This window comes from Macrobrachium rosenbergii, chromosome 9, assembly GCF_040412425.1.
Source record: "Macrobrachium rosenbergii isolate ZJJX-2024 chromosome 9, ASM4041242v1, whole genome shotgun sequence".
NCBI classification, from domain to species: domain Eukaryota; kingdom Metazoa; phylum Arthropoda; class Malacostraca; order Decapoda; family Palaemonidae; genus Macrobrachium; species Macrobrachium rosenbergii.
In genome coordinates, this window is record NC_089749.1 from 30,171,886 (window position 1) to 30,199,073 (window position 27,188).

The following is a 27,188-nucleotide window of genomic DNA, read 5'->3' on the forward strand; positions in this document are numbered from 1 at the left end:
TTTATATCAGATCTATGTACATACCAACACGTCTAAAAATGGCAATTTTCCGTCTTCTTCACTTTCAAAGGTGAACTTTATTGAGGGTACTAGTGCATTTAATCTACTGAGAAAGTTAACATTCCTTTTTACTGGCCATGAACAAGACATGTCATCCACATATCGTACCCATAACACACCTCTTAGTAATAAGTTCGGTAAATAAAACATAAAATTGTCTCAAAGGTTGCAAGTTTGTATGGCCATGGGAAGTCCTCTTTCTCCTATATTTGGTGACCTATATAGGGAGTTTTTCGAGAGAAAATATTTACCGACCTTATAGCCAAGAGCCGTGTTATGGGTACGATATGTTCATATGAGAATTATTTCAACCCAAGCTTCATGAATTATTTTTATGGCAATGTAGAGGTTAAAAGCAAAGAAAATGCATTTGCAGAGCTTTCATCAATTATGTATAAACAAGAATGTGTCCATTAACTAAAACAAATTATTAATTTACATTCATTGTGCTTTTACATTAATTTGGGGACTATATCTTGGCGAGACTTACCATAACATACCAATACTGAATTATCAGGCATACTAGAACTATTCTTTATTGTCTAAGGAAATTAGTCTTAGTAATGAACATTAATATAGTTATCAGAACAAACCAATGACAGAAACCTTTTGACAGTTTCCCCGTCCGGTCACTTTTTCTAGGAGCACTAAACGATAGCTTGGTTCTTGTCAATAAGTTGGACGCGAATTGTATCCTGAATAGAAGACCATTTTCATTCGTTATACGATTTTGCCGCGTTAGTGCATTTGTTTAGGCTTCGGTGATGAGCGGTAAGTTAGCCAACACGAGCTACTTGGTTTGTTTCCAGTTTTGTGTGTTTATGATGAAATGGATGTTGTACAGGACTGCTGCCTTCTTAGAATATTTTATGCACTGCTGAAAGTCCTTGTTCAGTCGTTGCTGTTTTTCAGTATTTCATTTTTGGAAATTCGTTCTGGAAACAAAATCTTGTTCGCCTCTGTGGGCAGACTGCGCCAAAAGTCCAAACTCTGAAAGAAAATGATTGGTGAAAGTAAGACAACTAAAGAAAGGTGTAGCAACAGGTCTGAAAGACACTGTGACCAAGAGGAGATTTTCAGAGAAAAATGTAACTTTTTCTTGTCTTTAGATGCCATGAACATCATTTACACGTGCAGTAAATTAAAGCTACATGCAGTTTCTTGTAACTAAGGTAACATTCACCATCAAAACAATATTTAGTCACTGGTGGATCCAGAATTTCATTCTGACCTTCAAAGTTTTTTTTTTTAACAACACATGTTTGCTACAAAATAGTCGTAATTTAGCCTAACAATTTCCTCTTCTACTGTTCTCATTTTCTCTTTGAACTCATTCCTGGCTAATTTTTTCCCCGTGTCAACCGAACAGCTGGTTCTAGTGTATGACATCAAGTTTTATTTACTCGTGAAGAAAAGTTGACAGAAGAATTTTTTATTTTTCAGGGAGATGATGATTTGACTTCGGTTTGTTTATTCCTATTCCTGTCTGTTAGCCGGATTACATGTAAAAAAATGAGTGGAATTTGACAAAAGTTTTCAATAAGATGGGCATCGTCACTGCCCACGAGTGATTAGATTTCGGGAAGACGGGATTGTAACTTTTGGAGAAAAGGGGCCGTCTGAGCGGGTGGGGTATGGGTTACAATAGAATAGCATACAGAATTTTGGCCAAAGGCCAAGCGCTGGGACTTGTGAGGTCATTCAGCGCCGAAAGGGAAACTGAGGGTAGGAAGGTTTTAAAGGTGTAACAAGAGGAAAACCTCGCAGTTGCACTCTGAAACAATTGTTAGGAGAGGGTGGAAAGTAAGAGGGAAGAAAGAGAATATGAACAGAAGTACAGTAAAAGGAATGAAATGGTTTGCAGCTAGGGGCCGAAGGGACGCTGCAGAGAACCTTTAGTAATGCCTACAGTGCACCGCATGAGGTGCACTGATGGCACTACCCCACTACAGCGGAATATGAGTTATTCTAGCCTCGTTTCAAAATGAATGTTCTAGGCGAAGGAAACTAAACTATACAAGGCATTTCTTTAAAATTTGGTAGTCAGTTTTAATTGGAGCTTATGTTTTCTTTTAACAGCACAGGAACAAAAATATGTCGAACTACTGTTTAAAAATTCAGTATTATTAGTAGAGGACCCTCCAATATCATCCCGTGACCAATCTTCCAGGATCAAGGTTTAAAGTTAATTTTCAGTTTAGAGGAAGGTTTTGCTCAAATTAAGGCGGGGTATACCTCGCAAAAGTGCGGGCTAACTTTTTGAGAGGCATAAATCCAAGATGGCCGTCTCCGGCTTATGTCAAGCCTTGTGAGGTTCAAGAAGACAGGTCTGGGTATGACTGATTTATTTCTCAGACACCAGGTATACATTGAGGAATGCGGACGAAAAGGAAGTGACCGACCTGCGGATTCCCATGTCACGCATTTGGACAAGAATTTGCGTTTGTTAGATGACATATAAATGAGAATAATTTGCGTTACAATAAACGTACAAAGTAGTTACATAGGTCGGCGGAAAGGCCGGACAATAATGCATATGGAGAGATACATAAAAAAAATATGAAATAATAACGGTTATTATACATGGCGCGATTAATGCAGAAATGAAGAGACGTTTGACGCCTTGACAAGCACTAACCCCCCTAAGACAATGATTACAGAGATAATTATTGGATGACATAAACATTAATCACGGAGGCGCTGGGGGAGCAGGAGGCGACCCCTTCTCTTCAAGAACTGTGGGCGGGAGGCAACGTCAACTGCTGGATCTGCCGCAGTGCGGCCTCTGGGGCGCCCACGGCCCCTCCTTGTCGGGGCGGGGGGTATGTCTGCAGGCGCGTTTTTGAGGGGGGACCCTGGGACGTCTGCCTGCCTCCTTTCAGCTTTCACTGTCCAAAAGGAATGCTGGTTTTAGCCTGTCAATGGAAACCCAATCCTCCCGGCTGTGGACGTCGATGAGATACGCCTTGGGGGTCCTGTTGATGACTTGGTAAGGTCCCCTATAGGGCCTGGTCGAGGGCAGTCGATGAGCGTCTATCCTGACGAAGACGTAGGTGCAGGAATCCAAGCCGGCCGGGCTTTAGGTGTTGGTTCTGCCCATGAAGGTCTTTGGCAGGGCTCGAACTTCTGTGCTAGTTTCCTCAACCTCGGGAGGGAGCTGTCTGTGCCGTCGGCTGACGGCGGAAAGAATTCCCCCAGAACAGCTAGTGTTTCTCCATAGACTTTTTCTGTGGGGAATGCATCGCCATCAGCCCTCAGTGTGGTGCGGAGACCCAGCAGGACCCAGGGGAGTTGGGTCATCCAGTTTTAGTCGGTGCAATGTGCCATTAGAGCTGCCTTCAGTGAGCAGTGTGCCCTCTCTACCATGCCGTTTGCTGCGGGGTTGTAAGCCGTCATGCTGTGAAGTGTTGTACCCATCAGGCGTGCCAGGGAGACCCAGAGTTCTGACAGGAAGGCTGAGCCCCTGTCCATAGTAATGCTGTCTGGCACCTTGAAGCAGCTGATCCAACTGGAGAGGAGGGCTTCTGCACAGGATGCTGTTGATGCTCCTCCATAGGTGTCGCCTCTGGCCAGCAAGTGGAGCGGTCTATGATCAGGCCCAACGACGTCTATGTGGATGTGGCCAAAGCACCGACAAGGTTGAGGGAAATCACCAATGCCTGATTCTGTGTGCCGTGACCTTGGTGGTTTGGCACAGGGATACAGCTCCTCACCCACTGGCAGGTGTCCTTCCTGATGCCGTGCCACACGAACTTTTCTGTCATCAGGCGCGCCATTGTACGCCTTGATGGATGGGAGAGGCCGTGAATGATGTCGAACGTCTGCTTGCTCCTCGAGGCGGTGACCAGGGGGTGGGGGCAGCCAGTGCTAGTGTCGCAGAGAAGCGTTGCGCCCGAACCGCCCAAGGGCACGTCCTCCTACTTGAGTGTGGTCAGTGCCGTCCTGTAGGCTGGTGTTTCGGGTCTGCTGCTTGCTCCCTCGCCAGGTCTTTGTAGTTTATGCCGAGGTGCAGGGAATTGATTTCCACCCGTGACAGGGCGTTGGCTACTGGATTGTTCCTGCCGGGGACGTAGGTGATGGTGCAACCAAACTCGGAGATGGCAGCCAAGTGCCGCTGCTGCCTCACCGACCACGCGTCGCCCTCCTTCGTAAATGCGTGCACCAGGGGCTTGTGGTCTGTGAGGATGGTGAATGGAGTGCAGTCCAGCAGGTATTTGAAGTGCCACACAGCCTGGTAGATTGCTAGCAGCTCTCTGTCGAAGGTGCTGTAGCGGGTCTCTGCCGGCGACAACTTGCAAATGAAGAAGGCTAGAGGCCGGGGGGCGCAGTCAACTACTTGCTCGGCACCGCTCCGCAGGCGATGTTACTGGTGTCGTTGGTGAGTCTCACGGAAGCGGTGGGGGTTATGATGCGTCAAGGTGGTGGCACTTGCGAGGGCTGTCTTTGTCTCCTCGAATGCCTGCTGTTGTGGAGTGCCCCATGTCAGTGTTTTTGGCTTGCCTTTTGTTGTATACTTGAGTCGTTTGTTGTATAATTATGTATGTCCGTTCAATGGTAATGGTTGTTTATTGTTATTATGGAGAACTGCTGTTAAGGTTTTATTATATATTTATGGTTTGTACTGTTAACGTTTTCTGATGCCTTCTGTATAACAGCGAGTCTAGTTTCTGTAACTGAATTGTTAGTATCACCATGGATCCTTGTCTGGGAATAAACTACGCTTAAAATATACCCCAACGTTTATTTTGGACCTGGGATGATATATTACATGGCGCAGTGAGTCTCGAGGTCTACGTGGCAAAATACACCATTGGAAAGGAAGACTTGCAATGGCTACTGCATTGGAACTCGGTGAAGAGGCACTCCTTTTAACGAAAGAGGACATTCAGCAGCTTACTCGTGACGAGATTGTGAATTATCTCCTTGTTTTGGATGTGCCTTTCAGCTCCAAGGATAGTACAGTGAGACTGAACAGCCTCCTCCAAGGTGCTATTAGAAATGCTAAAAGGACTGAAACGGATGATGGAAGCATGAAACACGAGGATGCAAATACAGGTTCAAGTGATTCAATGATGATCATGGTGCAAATGCTGCAACAGCAGATGAAACTTCAGGAGGATCGATTTTTGCGCGAGCAGGAACGTCGGGATCGTGAACAGGAACGTCGTGATCGTGAACTTACTGCTCTTCTTAACCAATTTGGATCTACTACTCTAGTGGGGCAGAAGATACTCCTGGGAACCCCTTCGAAATATTCCTGCGAAAATTTCTATACGGCCTCCAGAGTTGCTTGAGGATGGTGTTACCTTAAAATCATTTAAAAGGTGGGAAGCCAGTTGGAAGAACTATGCTCAAGTTGCAAAGCTGAGTGAGAAACCTAGGGAGGATCAAATAGCCACCTTTTGGTCGTTTTGCAAGCCTGATTTCCTACAACGGGTTCGTCATGCGGTTGAGATTCCTTTAGACACGGCTTTGTCGCTGAATGAGGTAATTGAGCAAATTAAAAAGCATCTCAAGGACCAGCGGAATGTTACAGTGGACAGATACAAATTAGTCAGAAGAAAGCAAGATGCTGGCGAGTCTTTTGATGACTTTTTAGTTGATCTTCGTGAGCGAGCAGAGGACGCCAACCTTGCAGATATGACTTCTGATGAGTGGATCACTACCCTCATTGTATCTGGTGTACGAGACGAGGAAACGAGACAAGAGCTTTTAAGTAAAAAACCCACTCTTAGCCTTGCTGATACTATTTCTCTTTGCCGTAACCATGAGTTAGCAGAGAGAGAAGACAAGCGTCTCAGTACAGAAAGTGCCATTAATGCAGCCAGATTCAAGCAGCGTGGTAGAAGCAGGAGTACTAACCGGAAGGATTCACCGTGGATCACCTAAAGAGGAGCGACTGAAATGCCGGAAGTGCGGTTTTCCACCTCACCAGACTGGCAGATTGTGTCCTGCAGTAGGGAAAACCTGCCACTATTGTGGATTCTCTGGACATTTTAGTAAAGTTTGCGAAAAAACAAAAGAAGGGAAAAGAAGCTGCACTGTCACCAAAATTTGGAAAGGTAAAACACATGGCAGAAATTTCGTTTCGTGGCCAGGAACGGCCAGTACTCCCCATTGAATTTCATCACCCGAAGACAGGTTATCTTGCTAAGATGAATGTGATTGCTGATACAGGTGCCCAGATGACTGTTGCTGGCATGGGGATGTTGCATTCTCTTAGACTACGGAGGAAGGATCTGCAGAATTACGAGGAACGCCTTGTGAGTGTTAATGGGAAGAGACTGAGAATTATTGGCGGAATTGACTTGTTGCTGAAGATTGGTGATATGCATTGCATGGAAAATATAATATTTTGCAGAGATGTGAAGTTTGATGATATGTATCTATCCCTTAGTGCATGCAGGAACCTTGGTATTGTTCATGAAGACTTCCCTTTACCTGCAAAGAAGTTGGTTGAAGCTATTGATAAAACTGTTACTGCTCTAGGTCATTGTATAAAGTCCACTGACCGAGACATTGAAGTTATGGAAAAGCAGATATTGCACACTTACAAAGAAGTTTTCAGTACCAAAGGGCAATTGCAAACTATGAAAACACCACCAATGAAAATCCAACTCAAGGAAGATGCAAAACCTTTTGCAATATATGCTGCAAGGCCAGTGAGTTACCCACTACGTGAAGCAGTGAAGAAAGAACTGGAAGACATGATGAAACAGGGTATTATTGAACGAGTTGGAGATCGGCCAACAGAATGGTGTCATCCTATTGTTGTTGTTCCAAAGCCTACAGGTGGAATTAGAATGACGGTTGACCTTTCGAAGCTAAACAAGATACAAGAGAGCACCAATGGGTTTTATCAGCACTGGTGATAGCTACAACTTCAAAGGGGATCTTGCTATAGACGGTTTGGAGCGAACACATAAAGTTGTGGATGACATTCTTATTGCTAGTCGCACACTTGAGGAACACATACTGGATGTTCGTGCCTTTCTTGATCGTTGAGTAGAGCATGGTATAACTTTGAACCTAGCTAAATTCAAATTTGCTCGATCATCCGTTCGTTTTGCTGGATTTCTTTTGTCCGCAGAAGGGAGAGAAGCAGACCCAGATAAAGTGAGAGCCATTACAGAGTTTGCAACTCCTACAAACATCACTGAACTGCGAAGTTTTATGGGGATGGTTAATCAACTGGGCTCATTTTGCTCGCACATTAGTGCTACTTGCACACCGCTGAGAGATCTTCTTAAGAGTAAAAATCAGTTTCAGTGGTTATCAGCACATTGTGAAGCGTTTGAGAAAGTTAAAGGGTTGTTAACTAAAACACCGATTCTTGCGCAGTTCGATCCCAGTAGGATGACACGTTTGGAGACGGATGCAAGTAGACTGAAAGGATTTGGATTCAGCTTACTTCAGAAACACGAAGAAGGATGGAAGCTCATCACCTGTGGAAGTAGGTTTTTGTCGGACGTGGAAACAAGATATTCCATGATAGAACTTGAAGCCTTAGCTATCAAATACGCCATACTGAAATGTAAATTATACTTGCATGGTCTCCCTCATTTTACAGTCATCACTGATCACCGCCCACTTCTACCACTTTTTAATAAATACTCTTTGAACCAGGTTGAAAACGTAAAACTGCAAAATTTAAAGGCTGATTTGCAGAGTCAGTTTCAGTTCACATTGGAGTGGAGGAAGGAAGTGATCATGCTATAGCTGATTGTCTCAGCCGAGCACCTGTTGATGATCCAGATCAAACTGAAGAGGAATGTGATGAGCGCACTGTCATGGCTGTTTATATTGCATCGGTTTGTGATGACAGAGAATTTTACGATGACGGAAGAGTTGTTGACCTTATTGTCGACGAACTTCAGGAAACAGCACGAAATGATCTAGATTATGTAAAGCTGGTTCATGCTATAATGGAGGACACCGTTGAACATGAGGATTCACCACCATGTGTCAAGCAGTATAAAAGTATAAGGCATGAATTATCTATAGATGGTGATCTTGTCCTGTTTGGGAAAAGGTTAGTTATTCCGAAACAAAAGAGGAAAGAGGTTTTGGAACGACTACATGCAGCCCATCAAGGAATAACCAGAACAAAGCAGCGAGCCCGATTGTGCATATATTGGCCAGGTATCACCAATGACATAACACAAATGATTGAGAAATGTGAAGTTTGTCAACGCCATTTGCCAAGCCTGGGGAAAGAAACTCTGAAAACAGACCCTTTGCCAACACGTCCCTTTGAAAGTGTGTCTGCAGATTTGTTCTACCTCAAGGGCCAACATTTTTGACTTACGCCAATCGTCTAAGTGGATATCCTATGGTCCAACAATGGAAGGACAGCCCATCGGCAAAACAAGTTTGTAATGCAATGATCAAAATGATGTCCCTTACAGGCTACCCTCAACGGATACATACAGATGGGGACCTCAGTTCAGCGCTGCGGAATTTCAGAGATTCTTGAAGGGAAGAGGAATCAAATGGAGTCCAAGTTCACCTCATTTTCCCAGTAGCAATGGACACGCCGAAGTTATTGTAAAGAAAGTGAAGAATCTGTTGACCAAACTTGAAAATGCAATGATGGATGAGCGATTTTATGAGGCTTTGTTGGAATTAAGGAACACCCCTAATGCAGACGGACGTAGCCCAAATCAAGTGGTGTTTGGACATAATCTCAGATCTTTGGTTCCATCTCACCATAGCGCTCTCATGTCTGATAGTCGTCAGGATATCGAAGCAGCAGAGATGAGGAGGAGAGAGAAAGAGAGGATTAATACTACACGTTACAATGCATCGGCAACAGATCTTAAAGTGTTAATCGTAGGAGATAAAGTCCGAATACAAGACGCTGCAATGAAAGAATGGGATAGGATCGGTGAAATCATCAAGGTCGGACCGAGAAACAGATGCTATTTCATCAGGCTTTCATCAAGTGGAAAACTTTGTTGGCGTAATCGTAGATACCTTCGAAAATATCATGGCGGCGATATTAAAGAGGAAACATATACATCTGTAGACGAACTCGAAAGTGAAGGCCCAAGAAGAAGTAACAGACTGAGGAAGAACATTGTACGCTTTGTATTGTAAATCATTATTTATGTATATGTACGATACTCGAGTTAAAAAAAAAAAAAAAAAAAAAGTTGTTGTATACTTGAGTCGTCTGTTGTATAATTATGTATGTCCGTTCAATGGTAATGGTTGTTTATTGTTATTATGGAGAACTGCTGTTAAGGTTTTATTATATATTTATGGTTTGTACTGTTAACGTTTTCTGATGCCTTCTGTATAACAGCGAGTCTAGTTTCTGTAACTGAATTGTTAGTATCACCATGGATCCTTGTCTGGGAATAAACTACGCTTAAAATATACCCCAACGTTTATTTGGACCTGGGATAATATATTACACCCTTCAGGACTCCAGTCAGGGGATACATGATGCGGGCAATACCTGGGATGAATCGGTGACAGCAGTTTACCATGCCGAGGAACTCTTGAAGGGCCTTGATTGCCTGCGGCGTTGGGAACTTTTTTATTGCTTTCACCTTGGAGGCCATGGAGCGTACTCCTGCTGGGGAGATCTCATGTCTGAGGAAGTATTTTTTTCCCCCCCAAATGTGCATTTGTCGAACCTAAAGACTAATCCGTTCTCCTGCAGGCGCTTCAGGATGGAACGGACGTGGCGAAGGTGTTCCTCTGGGGACCTGGAGAAGATAAGGATGTTGTCTACGTAACAGACGCAGAAGGGCAGGTCCCCAAGGATGGTATCCATCAGGCTCTGGAATGTGGTCCCCGCGTTCCTGAGGACGAAGGTGGAGTAGAAGAAGGTGTACATCCCTAATGGCATGATGATGGCTGTCTTTGGGACGTTGTCAGGATGTCAGGATGCACAGGAACCTGAAAGTATGATTTTAGCAAGTCATCTTCATGAAGACCTTGGCCCCGTGAAGGGCGCTTGTCAGGTCTTGCGTGTTCGGCAATGGGTAGTGGTCTGGCGTGGTGACTAAGTTCAGGCAACGGGAGTTTCCACAGTGCGTCCAAGAACCATCTGACTTCTTTACCATATGCAGGGGAAACGCCCACGGGCTCGATGCTTTGGTACAGATGCCCATCTGTTCCATTTCAGCGAAGGCCCGTTCCACATCTTGTAGTTTTTTGGGGGGGCAGGCATCGGAACTGGGCATGAGTTGGGGGGCCTGTTGTAGTGTTGTGGTGGTAGATGCCGTGCTTGGCACCAGCCCCCGCCAACTGGCAGAGCTCTGGTTTAGAAACCTCCAGGAACTCTTGGAGGAGGGTGGTGCAATTGTTCGAGGCTGTGAAGCAGACAGCGGGCATCCCCAGTCCGGTGGAGAGTGGTTGAGAGTGGCAGGTTCCGGTGTCGAGGAGGCCTTGCCTGCCGACGTCAACCAGGAGTCCGTGGTGTCCCAGGAAATCGTCGCCCAGGAAGGGGAACTTAACCTCTGCAATGACAAAAGGCCAGTGATACCTGCGGCCCAAGATGGAGATTGTGCGGGTTGTTGTTCCATAGCAGAGGATGGGGGTTCTGTTTGCGGCTAGCAGGGAGGTCATGGAGTCAGCTGTCCAGGCGAAGTCCTCCTCCAACAGAGGGAACACCGACTGCATTGTGCCCATGTCAACCAGCAGGCGCCGCTTTGATATAATATCATCATCTCTGATGAAGAAACCTGCTGGTCGTGAGTCATTGTATTTTGCGGCCACTGCTGTTACTTGTGGCTGCCCTTCTCGTTTTTTGTGAAGGAACAGGGGGGGTTTTGCAGTTCCTGACACTGGGGCTGAATCTTCTGTGGAAATAGCACCACACCGGGTTTGTCCTTGCCCTCTGCTCCCTTGGCAGTGCTCTCCTCCTGTAGATCGCGTTTGTGTTCTCTTGGTCACCGTCCTCCGACATCAGGCTACAGGCTGCGAGAGCAGTGGCTGCAAGGGCAGCAGCATGCTTGGAGGCCTTAGTGGCTTCGTGGATTTTCTGGACAATGTCAACCAGCTCGTCCATGGGAAGGCCGTCTGCGTCAGTAATTTGGCCCCTCACCTCCTGCGGAAGGCACCGCAGGAATATTGCTCTTGTCAGACGATTTCCATGTTTTCAGATTGCGATTGCAATTCAGACTCTGCCATCTTTACTTTCACACACCAGAACGCGAGTATGCGCCGTATTTAGTCCGCTAATGGTGTTAGAATTTGAGTGACCGACGTGAGTCATGAATGGCGAGGGCCATACCGTTTGAAATGCTAAAACGTACCCTTGCGGGGATGCTGTTATTAGTCCGTTAATGGCATGGGGTTCCTCCGAGGAAGGAGCTTTCAGAGGCCTAGACTGTGTCGCCGTTTTGAGTCCGTTAAAGGCTTTCTGAAGGTAAATTCGGCCGTATTTAGTCCATTAATGGTGGGGCCAAAACTGCATGGTTACCTGTCGCTCCTCCAGTCTCCAGTTGTGAGGTTCGAGAAGACAGGTCTGGGTATGACTGATTTATTTCTCGGAAACCAGGTATACATTTCAGGAATGCGGACGGAAAGGAAGTGACTGACCTGCGGATTCCCATGTCACACATTTGGACAAGAATTTGCATTTGTTAGATGACATATAAATAAGAATAATTTGCGTTACAATAAATGTACAAAGTAGTTACATACATCAGCGGAAAGGCCGGACAATAATGCATATGGAGACATACATAAAAAATATGAAATAATAGCGTGTAATATACATGACGAGATTAATGCAGAAATGTAGAGACGTTTGATGCCTTTACAGCCTATGAAACTTCATATTTTAGGGAATTTTCTCTTATAAATGCATTCTTTGTATCTAATTATGGGTTTTTGAGGTCAAGGATTTCATATTCGATGTTAGAATTAAATTTTCTCCGACAGTTTTTGTGTTAGAGAAAGAGTATAAGTAAATCAATCTCAGTTTTCAACTGAGCTTGTGAGAAGTGCTAAAGAAAGAGCAGGAAGACAAGTATTGCTGGTTTATTGATGAAGCGACCCGCTTATAAAGCGGCGTACAGACGTCGGCATATATGCAGACGCCAGTACAAAATTTACAAGTGACCTGAGGTCAGACTATTTCTCTACACAAAACAGGACAGGTACATATAGAAAACATGATGATTAACAATAGTTGGTTGGACACAAAAAATACTCTGACACATATACGATGTACGAGGGCAAATGAACAGGTAATAAATATACAAATCACAATAATGATAATAAGGTTGTGTACGTGCGACCTTGGGTCAGCTGTGAAGGCACGGTAGAAAACGGGATGTTTATCATAGAGAACCCGTTGAGCGGGGACTTTACAACCTCAAGACTAAATTGATAATAAAAATCTTCCAACTTTTTAAAAATACATTTTATTTAAATTGTCACATCATCTATCAGTTCAGCATCATAATAATTCACATCAATATCATTAATTTCACAAAAATAAAATAAAAAAATTAAATAATATAACCTTACAACCAAATCATGTACTGTACCATAATAACTAATATTATCAATTAAATCAAATTTTATTTCTCAAGGATTCAGTAAAATACGTACTGTATATATATATATATATATATATATATATATATATATATATATATATATATATATATATATATATAATATATATATATATATATATATAATAAACAAAAATAAAGCCAAACATCATAAATTTGATTACTTTGTCATACAACGTTGTTTTTCCGCGGCCAAAATAGGCTGATGTAGTGTCACAACCACTGAAGACGTGAAGTGGGATTTTGATCTTTGCTATCCCACCTGAGCAAGCATTCTACAGTCTAAGATACCTTGCTTGCATTTGACACCCAGTGTTCCTTCCATAGCATGTTCAACATATGCCGCCACGACAAGAATGTCTGTGTCTTCTGCATCAATCACAACTGTTGTCTGACTTCCAGGATATCTGATCTTGGAGTAGATAAAAAAAAAATAGTTGTATCTGCCTCAGCGTGTTGGTATTCATATTCCTGAACTCTGCTTTGTTCTGGTAAGCTGATACAACGAGAAGCCAAAGAATGAAAGAGCTTGATACCTGGATATTATCTTGAGAGAGTACAGAATTCATTTTGCAAGAAATTTTGCAGTCGTTGCTTGTTAGAAGGATTTTGAAGAAGCTCTTGGAAAGCTTTAGATGATGGAAATTTGCCAAGAACTTTGATGAAAAAGTTTTTAGGGTACTCAGATTTGCTGGACCTCAGATTCCTTTCAGTATCTTTTACTGAATAAGGTAAATCATAACGGTTATTCCCAGAACAATCTGGGATGCATGCTTGTGTCTAGCCATGATGATTGAAAATACTTTGCAAGCACAATCTCGCCATGTGAAGCTGCTTCCATTTGATTGCTGACGGTCTTCTAGGGTTGGTGCTGCCAAGTGCTACATGAATCCCATGTCCAAAATAGCGATATAATCTGCTGGATCTTTGCCCAAGATTTGAGTGTGAAATTTTTCCAAAAATTTTGATTCGTGAGTTTATCTTATAGTTCCATTTATGTTGAATATTGGAAAGCATTTGTCTGTGACACAATAGTCCATGACCTCAACGAGATCAAACTTTTCACTGTCAGCCTCTGCGAGAGATATGACAGATGTCATGGTTTTGTTTTCCTGGCCTCAGATCTCAAGACCTGTTTCTTTTTACCCTCTAGTTCAGCAGGTGGATTGCTGAAATTACGCTACGATTGCTGTGGATGGTTGCGTGGTATTGATTTTTGTGGCTCTTCATTCGATCATTGCAAAAGCCTTGGAAGAGTTTTTTGCCATCTGCATGAGCTGTTTCAAAATCTTCAATAAGAGCTGAGGATGCTAGTACCCCGATTAAAGTGACCTTAAATTTGGATTGTCTACTTCAAATGGATCACACCTAAACTCAATCATGTACCTATCAATGTCCTGTACAGCTTGTTCATCTTGTTTGATTTGCGTTTTTGTGTTCTCGTTGTGTTGTATCTTTGAGGCAGTACTGTTGGCAGTGTCATGCATTGGTGACCGCACACGGTTGATGGAATTAACATTTCTGGAGTCTGCCAACAATTTCTTTTCATTCTTCAATATTTTGAACCATCCTGCTTTCAGTTTTGAGCATTTATTCACAGTCATCTCAATCCAGAGATCAAGAAGTAAACATGAATAAAGATTTCCTGTAATGCACTGCAAATAATCCCTCTCTCATATATGTTACTGTCCTTTCTGGCAGGTTGGTGATTTCCAACCAATATTCTATCATCCATCTTCCATATATGTCATTGTCACAGATCATCAGCCAAGGTAGCATCGAGCCTAGTGTTCCCTTGAACTCTTCCCGATTTCTCAATACCTTCAGACTGATCTTCCAGGCATTTATGAAAGCTTGGGCTGGCTTAAAGAGCAATGAAGCTCTCGCTTCGGTCTGACGAAGATGGCGATGGATCACGTAAGTTGTTCAAGTGTGTCAAATCATCCTGAGACAAGGAGGTCCAAACTTCAAGACTGTGTTGAATTATTCTTCTAATGAGAGCTTCATACATAAGTCGCAGACATCTAATACTTCGTTTGTAATGCTTGCCTCTCAGTGCTTGACCAACAGAACCTTCAGCAATAACTCCTGCAGTAACAAGAATATCTGACAATCCTGATCCATGGAACCGCTGGTCGATTTCATGTATAAATGAACGATGGATGTGAAATGGGCCCATACATGGTAGGATGACTTCAAATCTTTCAGGGTGTTCATATTTGATTTCTACGACCTGAGCTTAAACAGGCGGGTCACCTACTAACTGTATGAATGGCATGCTCTTCATATTTGCTGCAGCTACCATCCTCTCCATTATTTCATGCACTATAGCTTTATGAGGAGGGTGAGGAAATGTGAGGAAACAATAAGGCTTGCTCTTGACCACTGCTGGCTGAAGAGATGCTTGGAACCCAGAAAACGCACCCACTGTTTGTTGTTCCACTTGTAAATGATTCCCATTTTCATCTAGGCGTACTAGACTGTGGATCAACCCTCTTTTTCTCTGGCTTATAGTACTGCAAAAAGGGTGTATGTTGGCGTCAGGTATAATGGTTGGAGTACCATGCTGACAGGTCTTGTATTGCTGAAATTTATGTTAATCTTCACTCAGAGATTTCATGTCTTGTTGTTTAGGTAGGCTATTTGAAGTTCAGGAGACTCATCTGAAGCCAAATCTATAAGGTCCTTTGGTTGAACAAACATTTCATTTGTGCGATGAGATGTATTTTCTCCTGTCAGGTGTGTCATCCTTGAAGTCATCATTGTCCATCACCGCAGTGCCTGGCATTCCAGTTGCAAGTTCCTGAGGACATCTGGGTTCTGTTCCAGTTCATATTTTCCCCAAGACAAGTGTCGTGAAGTTTAAGACGTCTTTGTAGGAAATTCCTGGTGAAAATTTCTTTAGCACATCAATTATCTCGCGATTTCAGGTAAGTCTGTGTAACATTTAATGAGCTCTTTAGAGACATTGTAAATTACCAATAAAACTGTGCTATTATGCATCATATATAGTTTTAAAATAAGTATTTTAAAATAAGTATTCTATGTTTATATCAAATCAATCATTTTTTCAGTTGGATAACGTGACTAATGTTTTATAAGCATTTTTACTCTAACATAAAAATGTTGGCGAAAACTAATTTTCAACATCAAATACGGTCCTTGACCTCAAAAACCTATAAGTAGATACCAAGAATGCATTTTTAAGTGAAAACTCTAAAATATGTAGTTTTATAGGTTTGACATAAGATGGAGGTGGCCATCTTGGATTTATGCCTCTCAGAAAGTTAGCCCACACTTTTGCTAGGTATACTCCGGCTTAATTTGAGCAAAACCTTCATCTAAACTGAAAATGAACTTCAAACCTTGATCCCGGAAGATTGGTCACGGGATCTGTTGGATGGTCCTCTACTACACAGTATGTGCTTGTTACGAATATAGTTGTTCACTCTGATAGGCATCAGTAATATTCTAAAAATATTAATTAAATACGCAAGATTACTGGTAAGTAATATGATTGTTTGCCGCCAATATATTCCAGAAGCAATAAAATATATGTTGCTCGGGTATTGATTGCTCCAACTTACCTCGGTGCAATCGTAATTCTGCATGAGAAGTGAGGAGTTTATAGCCAAGAACTGAAGGCAGGTATCATTAGCAACAGGCAGCCACTTGGTTCCCAGAGTATCGTCTGGTGTTGGGTCCCTATAGGGGAAGTGGTAATTTAAATTTATTATTGATTTATGATTAATTTATCATTAAGAAAGTCTTCATTTTTCACATGTCTTGAAGAACTAACTTCATAGGCATGTAAAATGGCCCTACGAAGTTGTTACACCCTACATCAAAGTAAACGTGATAAAGCTAACTGCAGATGGTTTGAAAAGTGATGAGTAAGCATACGTGGGCCACCCATGGACTGAAATGATCTACCATTACCCGTGCAGAGCGAAGTTAGTCCACAGGTCCACCATCAACTCGCGAACTACTAAGTCCTCAGGGTGCTGAAGAGTAATCACTGTGTAATTGAATAAGTAAGGGAGGTCGTCCGCATTAGTTATCCCTGTTGGTGCAAGAGAAACTTCGCTTGAATTCTTGTATCGGATTCTAAAAAATGGTTTTGAATTCAGTTCTTAAATATTTGAGTTGACTCGACATTTCCTGGAAAGTACATGCTGCAATTGTATATAACTGTAAATGGCGTTTATATTTGAAAATAATGGATTTTGTCCAGCAGTTTCTCCGAAGAGCTTACAACACTGAGAATATCCTTGCTAACAAAATAGAAAAAAATAAACAGTATAGGAGTAAAGATCTTACAATGGTCTCCTGCCTCTGGACCGCAGAGGTCAGTAAAACTGTGTTGACCTCTGTACTGCAACTCGTATGCAAATACTTTCGTTCCTTGAAGATTTTGATTGGCATGCAGCTGGGTTACTTCAGCATGAGACCACTTGAAAGCAAGGTCACTCATCATCTGAAAAGAAGGTCAAGGTAAATATTATGCTCAAGTCTTCAAAATGCTTAGCCAGGAGAGTTGTCTTACTGATATGCCAAGTTTGTTCTGAAGTCTAATTCAGTTCTGTACTATCGAATGGCGTCTGGGACCTGTTTCATAAAGAGGAATACATACAACAGGGTACCATTGTGAAGGGGGTTACTGAGGAGGGGAGGGGAGGGGAGGGGGAAGAAGACATTGCGAAGGAAACTCAACTAAGCACCGGTGTTCATCCACAGAAAGAAGGGTCGAATGAGTGAGCAGCGAGCGGGAATCGAACCCGACAGACCTTCCGAGTGCGAGCTTAGGGAGAAAATCTCTAAACAATCATAAATTAGAATCCGAATTCTGTATACGGATCCGAATTCATCACAAACTGTAATATAATCTTCTTTGATCCGCAGCTTCCCCTCCATGAGATTTAATTGAAATCCGCCGATTACTTTTAGAGATACGTAGACCGAAACGCATAAAAACAAACATACAATTATGTGTAATCATATATTCAATGGACAACTATGTCCTACTGAAAATGATAGCTCGCTGCCAACACCCACACACGAATGATCAAAATCTGCTCGTAACATTCCAAGTGGTGGATGATCGAAAGGCGATGTATAAACGCTTACTGTCTGGGTGGCTGTTATGATTCTAGTGCAGCTCGGTGTTTTTATACTCAGATTAAGTATGTCTAATGTTCGGTCTGAGGGAGGGTATAATTTACACTAAGTGTGTCAAGATTTTATTTCTCCTTGATTAATCTTTAATGTCCTGGAACGTTTATTTTTATCTACGGAACCGAATCACTTTTGAGGGAAAATCAGTTAGATCCAGATCACTTATTTGGAGGCATAATCTTGCATTATCCATACCCGTAACATAGGCAAACACTTTCTGTAATTTCTATTCACCAGGAGCATCACGGATCAATTTTAGTGCTAAATTTATTTAGCATATAAAAATATTTTGTCTGCAGGATAAATACATGAAGCTGTAACTTAAATACCATAAGACGTTACTCTCATGGCATGATAATTAGGATAAATACCACAGAAGGCAATAAATATGATTTACGCAATGATACATTTGAGTTTTTTAATACTCTTACGAGCATTAAAAGGATGACAGCGAATAATATTCTAGTTAGCATTAAAAAAAATTAGAATCTAATAATATTCTTGTCAGTGTTAAAGTAAATAGCGGAAGCGATGTTTTTAGTACTGCGGGAAGCGACTGTGAACTCACCTTGACAGTTTCATTGACAACATCCCACGAAATGGACTGGTTTCCCAGATAATGGTGAAAGATTGTCCTAGCCAGATGCACTGGAGATGACTCCTCGTCGACGGCCATCATGGTAGGAGCTGCTATCTCGAAGTTGTCGATCAGATCTTGCGACAACCAAGGGTTCAGCGCAAATGCTGTGAAAAGGAAGAAGAGAGAACGGGAAATGTTCATCGATTAGTTTTCTTTCGTATCATTCAAACGGCAAGAAAGCTACAAAATATTATGTAATAGGACAATCTCTTTTTATTCCTGGATAATAAGTACGCCAAAGGAAGGTGAGATTTAACAAGAACCTTAGATGCACTGGCAGAATAATGAAGTGGACTGCGATGATTTAAAGTCTTTCCTTTTCTCTTTTACTTTTAAAGAAATTAATCAATTCCCATCTTTCAATGAAAAATTATTATGAAATGGAAAGATGATAAATAGCTGTTGCTTTTTCGGAGATTGAGAACAGACCCGCCAATACCCACGCAAAGCTATCGTGGCTCCTTCGTGCGTGTTGACCCCAGAAACAATATCAACAGGGTGGTACTTTCCTTCCTTCAGGAGAGAGGCTGGGTGAGCTGGCAAGAAGTCTCCATCCACCCGGGGAGTCATCACTAACGGAAGGGACACAATCATCTAAAAAAAGAACGATTAAATTTACTGTTAAGGGTTACTTTATGCTAAGATATGTTCTTAAGGTTAGTACTGGGATTTCAGCGACTGTAACCTCATTTTCTGATTAGAAATCGTGAATGCATGCCAATTCTTCATTACTATTTTCCTGTGTCTTAATCGCAGCAAATGCCTTCAAAGAAAGGTTCATGCAAAGTTGCAGGTTTTCATTTTTTCCTTAACTGTAAAATAAGTGTCATATATTTTTTCATATCAACGTGGGGACTGGTTTATAATACTTCCACCTAGGGCCTTTCCATAAGCGTCCTTGTCATTGTAAAATCCTGAACAGGTCAAAGACCAATCTGATATGTTCTGTTAATGAGCTAACAAGAATTATCATAATAAATTAATACACTCAACTCAAGTCTCTATGATAAGATGGCTCGTGAACATTAGATTTAGAAACTAGGCCTCGCAGTTGATTTCTGCTGTCACATTCTTTCAGATGAAGAAGTTTTGGTTGAGGTCAATGAAGGTTCAGTATGTCAAGCATTCAGCAAACACACGTACACGCACGCACTGTCACTATTCACATAACTGTACGCTTTCTAATGAACTTCAATTCATCGCCTAACACTTATTTGAAAAGCAATTGAGAATTTGTGCATGAATGAAGGGATCTTCGCTGGATAGTGACTCCAAAGGATTTTCGGGGGTCGTTATCTAGGACTAATATTTCTTGGGGGTCATTATCTTTATGATATTTACAGTCTTTTATTTATGTTTTTACAGTAATCCCCAACGGACTTGTACTAAACACGGCGCCGCAAAGATGGATACATACCGGGTTAAAACCCTTGGGGGTCACTATCTGGGAAAGGTCCGAATAAAGAAACTGCACAGGAACACACACACACACATACACAGGTAATAGTTCTGGCGTATGAAGAAATGAACATTGCTCACTGACACTGTAAATAGAGTTGTCATTATGAATAAAATGGGCTTAAACCAGTCATGAAATCAGCTCGAAGAGGCAACACTTACAGTGAATAAAGAAGGCATCTCAACAAGGTCATTCAGTGGGAGATCCTGCAGGCACTTCAGAAGGACGCTAGAATTGAAGGGTTCATTTCCCGTGCAGTTGTATTTGCTGCCAATCGCCATGGCGACTTTCTTGTGGTCAGTCCTCAACGCCCATTGGTTCAGCGCATTTCCCGACTGCAGGATCGTTCTCTGGAACAGACCTGCAAGAGAAGCTTGATCAGCTCTTTGGTGTTAAAAAAGGAATCTGAATCTATTAAATTGCCATATTTCTATTCTTCAAAGTGCATAATCCTTACGTGCTTAGCTGTCTATCTGTCTATCTATGGATGCTGGCTTAACATTTAAACATGCTCGTAATCCGTAAATATCATAAATGTTTCATTAACTGTCATTTTTCACTGAACTGGTGGTTGGCCCTCTGATTCATATACAGTAAAAGGAGAATGCATAAGTATATGTATTTATATAGCATATCTTGGCTGGGTTTTCGTATGTGTACGCGTTTGCGCGGTTATTTCTAATGGGGGATATATATCTAAAATATTTTTCACCTCCTTAGATTCTAAAAAAGTTAGCTATTATAAAATCGCGATTTCATTGTCTGCAAGTGTAACAGTGACAGGGAAGTACTCGCCTTTAGATCGCGGCGAGAGAACGTGAAAATGAACAGAGGAAGCCCCGGAGCCTTCCCCAAATACGGTGACCTTTTCTGGGTCACCTCCGAGGTCGTGGATGTTCTGCTGCACCCATCGAAGAGCCAGTGACTGGTCTTTTAGGCCTAGGTTTCCTGGTAGTACGTCATCCTCCGTTGACAGGAACCCTTCGAGAAAAATTTTTTTTTTAAGTAATAAGGTTCAGCTCAGCGAGTGACCGAAATAGTCATTACTAGTGTCGATATTACATGTTTGATTTATGAAAAGTAACTGCACAAATTAACTTCAAAATTTGCAGGAGTGTTAAGAAGACTGCATATTTTTACCTAAAGTTCCAAGGCGATACTGCACGACCACCAAAACGATGTCTCTCGTAAGCAAAGGCAGAGGATGAAATTCGGTTGCGCCTCCAAGAATGAAATGCCCTCCGTGAATCCACACCATTACGGGAAGGTCTGACCTGAAAGGCTGTTGGGGATTGTAAATTACCTCAGCTTGTACTTTGTGCATAATGCGAAAGGGTATAATAATTAACAAATACTTATTAAATGGAGAAAACTAGATAATGTATTAAAAGACGTATTTCTGTGCTACTTACTCTTGGGGTGTAAACATTAAGATAAAGACAGTCCTCATTTCCTATCGTTATGTAGAACTCCTGTTGCGGGCACAGTGGTGCGTCTATGCTGCCATTTCTTACGCCTTTCCATGGAAATGCTGGCACTGGATCCTAGTAGCATACAAAAGAGGAATATATATATGTGTATATGTATATATGTATATATATATATATATATATATATATATATATATATATATATATATATATATATATATATATATATATATATATATATATATATATATATATATATATCCTAAACCTTTCCGTCACAAATTTGTGTCAATGCTGACCTAAATAAACTCATTCTTTCATTTCCTTATATATGAAAAGTCAGAACGAACTGTAACAATTCTTTTAACAGTTCTTATAGCAATTCTGATAGCTGAGATAGATATTTTTAAGATTACTGTGAAGTTAGAATAATAGTATACGACCATATTCATTTAGAAAATATATATAAATTCTGAGGTAAATCAATAACGTAACACGTTCACTACATCCTCTTCTCCTCAGATATGAGTTTTACTGCCAAACCGATCTAAAGGTATGACAGTAAATCCTAATCTTGATATTTTGTCAGTTTCTGTTCATTAAAATGTACCTCTAAATGTCAAATAGCAATGCGCTTCGAAAACGTTCTGCTCCACCTTCAAATTTGTAATTGGTGCTCGCTTACCCTGAGTCTGAGGCGCCCTGTGGGAGGTTCTGCATAGGGTATCCCCTTAAAACTATAGAAGAACCTATCTTGGCCTGCAGCTTCCCTTCTGCTGGAGATGATGCCCTGCCTTAGATGTACAGCCACGCTATCCTGCTCTTCCTTTGGACCCTCAACGATTCGATCTCCGGTTTTCGGTAAACAGTCAGATATCAAGCCTTTTCTATGGGCCATCATAGTGTCATTCCAGTTGGAAACCTTCAGGTGCTCATCTAGACTCCATATCATTTCTTTCCACGTAGAATATGTTCTTTTAGTCATATCTGAGAGGGGACTGTTGCTCCTTCCAGGTACTGCACTATCGAACAGCCATTTGATTTTATCATTCCACAGAGAGGTCAATCCTTCTGCTTTTAAAGGCGTCAGGGCTTCATTCCACTGTGCCACACTTTGGCGAAGTTTGTCCTCTCTATCGGTGTCCGTATCTTCAGGTAAACGGCAACATCCTGATGTGTCCTTACTTTTCTCGCAGGAGTCCTTGGCAATATTCCATAAAGAGACGAAAATGTCATTTAGTATGTAATTCAAATTCGTGGTCAAGTTAGTTTGATCTTCCAAATATTCAGTTTCCTGTGTTTCGTTTAATAATACGGCGAAGCTTCCAAATTCTTCATCGACGGGAAATGTTGTTGTGGCCATAGAAAATGACAGAAGAATCAAGAAGATTCCCGTGCGCGTCTCAGTTGTCATTCTGTAAGTAAGATAAATTCTGAACGTAAAGATATAAACTACATAATTCAAATATTCCCAGTGCCTATGCAATACCAAATTTGTAGAGTGTGCATCAATTTTTGGCAATAAACAAGATGATGTGAGATATTTTTGATATTGGTACGGGAGGATGTACATTTGAATGGTTGGAAAAGTCACAGTATTGAGATTGCTGCAGGCACGCTTAGGCGGGAACCTGACAAAGTAAAACAAGCAAAAGTACAATATTCTTGTTGTGAATAAGAAACGATATTTCACCCCGGCTGTATAAGAATGAGGAGTCCAGCAGAGTGGGAATTACAAGACCTGGCGCGTTTTCAATGCGATGCTTGGATCATCTCAGTGTTACCGAGCATTAACATCCCAATTTACGAGCAAAGCTTCATCGTGAATACACTAAAGTCTCCTTTTTTCTTATTTGTAGATGACGGTAAATATCTGCAGGCGTTATTATTGAAGTGAAAAATGAATGGAGGTGGTTACGGTTCAAATACAGCGGCTAACCAGAAGCAAGAAGTCTAATCCTTCGGGCCAGACCTAGGAGAGCTGTTAATCAGCTCAGTGGTCTGGTAAAACTAAGGTATACTTAACTTAGAAGCAAGAAAGAAGTTTCGGTGGTATCGGTTGCCTATATTTACCGACAACTCAGAAAATAAACAATCTAAAGATACTGGAGGTGGTTCTTCAAGAGCAACTGAGGAATAGTGAAAATGGCTCGAATTCAAATAAATTTTCTTTCATGTCATCGATTTTGATTCCCTGTCTCTAGGCCATTCGTCCACCACCTACAGTATTATAAACATGAGATTAATAAAAGAATCACCGCCTATATCGAAATTAGTTATATCGAGCAAAATCGATTAAAAAATTGCCTTATTTCTGTTCCATCTACATTTTTTGTCAGTCTATTCTGAAGTAAATAAAATTACTTGCAGTGCATCCGAAGTCCTGTGTGAGAAATATGCTCGCTCGTGTCCTACTTTAACACGACCGAATTTTCTTTTCATTTATGTTTATTCTTCTGAAAGGTACTGAGGATAAACTTCTTTGAGGATGAACGAAAACGTTTACTGTATGATATCCCTGATAGTAAAGCTTCAGATCGAAACTTCACAAACACTGCTTTAATGCACATTAATGATAGAATTTTTTTTTAAGTTGAGATTCTGTACATATGAGAATTATTAGCAAACGCGACGCCAGAATATTTCAAACAGAGACATAATCTGTGACAATACTTGTGAAACATCTATGTCATTATTTTCGCTCTTTCTGAACGCCGGCATTGCCCATTGTTTCAACAATCATTTCTGAGCGCCGGCATTGCCCATTGTTTCAACAATCAGATTAATTAGATGCGGCCGGAAGTTGAGTTGACAATGGTGGAGCGAAGTTACATTATATTCGGCCATTTATGCAACAACAATGCACACAAATGCAGGTGCATTTCACGTCAGTTCAGTCCTTCTGTGGGGAATTAAATGACATTTGAAGGAAAGAAAATAATTCATGATTTTTTAGCTTACTTATTTCATCGATGGACAAGGCTGCTCAAACCACTCAAATGAAAAACATGAAAGAGGAATAAGGGCAAAATGTGCATTTGGGCGCTTTCAGTTTAAGAAGAAAAGTGAGGTATTAAGAAAACAATGACGATATTTTCACCAGCTGCAGGCTCAAGAAACATTACGGAAAATTTCACCCACTCCTAAATGGACCTAAAGCAAGACAAGGATATGCTTCAGAATTTATTACTTCAGATCACTGCAGCAAAGTCTCTTAAAATTCACTAGATACGCCACGGACAGTTGTGCACAGGACACTCAGCAGAAATTAGTCACAGAATATTTTGTTAAATCAAGTTTCAAATGACTTTATGAAATAGTGCGCAGGGAAAACTGCGGGTTAAAATGAAAGGAAAGTAAACAATATTTCAAGAAAATTTGTAAACTAATGATAATAAGACACTCTAATTATTTTTTATGATACTTTTCCAGTATCATTAACAAAAATGTCAACTGAATGCACAGGGAACTAAAGTGCACTATGGGTGAGACTAGACTCAAAATTTCAGGCATCATAAACTAATATAATTGTACATAGGAAACCGGACTAAAATGCACACGAAATTAAAAAGCTAGATATCATAGCACTGGAAACTCGCTGTAGGTAAGGTTAAAAAAAAAATAAATAAAATATATATATATATATATATATATATATATATATATATATATATATATATATGTGTGTGTGTGTGTGTGTGTGTGTGTGTGTGTGTGTGTGTGTGTGTGTGTGTGTGTGTGAGACAATAATTCAAGCGAATCTGGCCAAGGTCCATGAAAAGTCATGAACTATAGACGGCCAGTGTAGACTGCTTGGTAGTGGTGGTAAGAACGAAAGAATCTATTGTAGAAACGACAAAAGATCGTTGCCTAAGATCTGAAGCAGGAAGTGCTAAAACCTGCAAATATATCTTAAATACTCACTATTTCACAAACTTAAGAAATCGTGCAATAATTCGTTTTACATGAAGTTTCTTTTTTCTATACCTTGTCCACAGTTTATAAAGAAGTTGTTTCAGACATTCACAACTGATTATAGCAATGCTTTACGGCGATAGTAGCCTATATGCCTAAAGCACACTTGATGAGAGAGCCACAAAACCTCTCTCCCTGGAAAATTTGCGATCGCAGTTTATAATAAATACTACAACGTGATGAACTACGTCATTTACACGTGTTCAGGATTATCGTAATTTATGAGAGATTGGAATGTCGAAAGAAAACGTCCCGGTAAACGTCAACGCTCGAATGTTCCAGACACATCTGGAATAATGATTCGTTGTCCAAATTATGCAAAGTGCCAATGTCTTAGACATGGTCCATCCGTTAATTCTACCAGACAGTCGAATTTTGAACTTCACCTGTTCCTAATTTCTGAATCATTCTCGAGTGCTTCGGATTACAGTAAATTCAGAAATTTCCTTTGTTTCACTACGGTATGTCACTGTTACAGACCCTACTGATGTTGTTGGAACGTATTCAAGGCGACTACAAAAAGTGAAATCACGCTTTTAGACACATTTTAATTGTTAGCTGAAGGTGACCATATCCCAGCATGAACCTTTGCTTCCAAGAGCATCCCGCTAAACACTTCACCAAACCGACAGTGAAAATTGTCTTACAACATTGCAGGAAATGAAGGATCAAACTAATATTAAGGCTGAAGGAAATCAAACGGTGTTTGAAACAACCTCATTAAACAATCCACTGCACCCAGACGAAGTTTAAAAAAGATATAGCACACCTTATGAAATGAGACACATTTTATAAGAAAGATAAATTCCTTATTTTTTCACAACCTTTCGGTATGGAACTGGGACTGCTTAGTCAGTTGTTAAGCTCCCTTCGTGAGAGACAATACTGAGCTCGTGAATAACAATACAAGTGGTTTTATCACGACATTGTCTCTTAATATCAAGGTTATTCATCTACCATACAGGCTCACTACTCTATAGTCATTGTACTTTAACATGTGTCGGGTGTTGTTACATCAGGGTCCCGGAAGAGGATGCATATTCCTGGCTGCCTATGTACAAGTAATGAGGGAATGCATGAGAAGGGCAACGGCTTTTTTCATAACAAACTTCCGTGGACCATTATGTGCTAGTGTCCACCATTCGTTATTTTTACCGAGAAAAAAAATATCAAAGCAAAAGTACTTCCGTTTACAAATCGTTGTTTCTGCACAAGAAAGCAGCCTTCTAATGTTTACATCTTGTTGAAAAAATATTCCAGTCGTCCATAAATGTGACATGTATATGTGTGTGTGTTAATGGGCCTGTTGCCCAGGTCAAACAGGGCCATCTTTTATTGCTTTATCTGTTCTAAGAACAGAATCAATCATCTTACTTCTCTAAGATGACTGTGGTAGCGGGGCGCATTCCTGGGTCAGCAAATCACTTCTTTGTCTTCTTCTCTCACTAAACCTATCTTTACACAAAGTCCTGCTGAAATTAAACACTGACGTACAAAACTAGGCTTTATTTGCAAATTTAACGAAAGTGATGTTGACCTTACTAATTTCTAGATCCTCTAGGATTAGTTTCACTTATTAACAGAGTTCCAGGAAGGGGCTGATTGAGACACTTGTGATATCGTCGGTAGATTTTTATTTAGACTGAAAAGAAGCGGGAACAGCGAACACACGGTTTGTTTACATGCAGGTGGCGCCATGACTGGCCAAAGAGAAAACTAAATCCAAAAGACAAATCGACATAAGCGACGATTGCAATGCCACTAACACAACACGAACAATATAAATCATAATATGCTAACACTTCCCCTTGATTTTATTGCAATGCAGTGACCCTTACAAGAACTGACACTTCAAAAAAAATTGGATAGCCAACGACACAAAACCCGCAAAAATGCAAAGATTAGCA

The 27,188-nt window shown here is 41.1% G+C and overlaps 1 protein-coding gene across 1 annotated transcript; it reads right to left on the minus strand.

Annotated features, from left to right (window-relative positions):
• Nucleotides 1-428: 428 nt before the first annotated feature.
• On the minus strand, nucleotides 429-26,168 carry LOC136842102 (venom carboxylesterase-6-like). Its single transcript, XM_067109476.1, has 12 exons — nucleotides 26,051-26,168; nucleotides 21,992-22,721; nucleotides 21,289-21,420; nucleotides 21,017-21,158; nucleotides 20,672-20,857; nucleotides 20,038-20,237; nucleotides 18,861-19,011; nucleotides 18,346-18,521; nucleotides 16,923-17,079; nucleotides 16,542-16,665; nucleotides 16,190-16,307; nucleotides 429-1,050 (listed from the first exon to the last, which is right to left on the minus strand). The coding sequence occupies exons 2-12, from the start codon at nucleotides 22,718-22,720 to the stop codon at nucleotides 952-954; spliced, it is 2,214 nt and encodes a 737-aa protein (XP_066965577.1). The 5' UTR covers nucleotide 22,721; nucleotides 26,051-26,168; the 3' UTR covers nucleotides 429-951.
• Nucleotides 26,169-27,188: the final 1,020 nt, after the last annotated feature.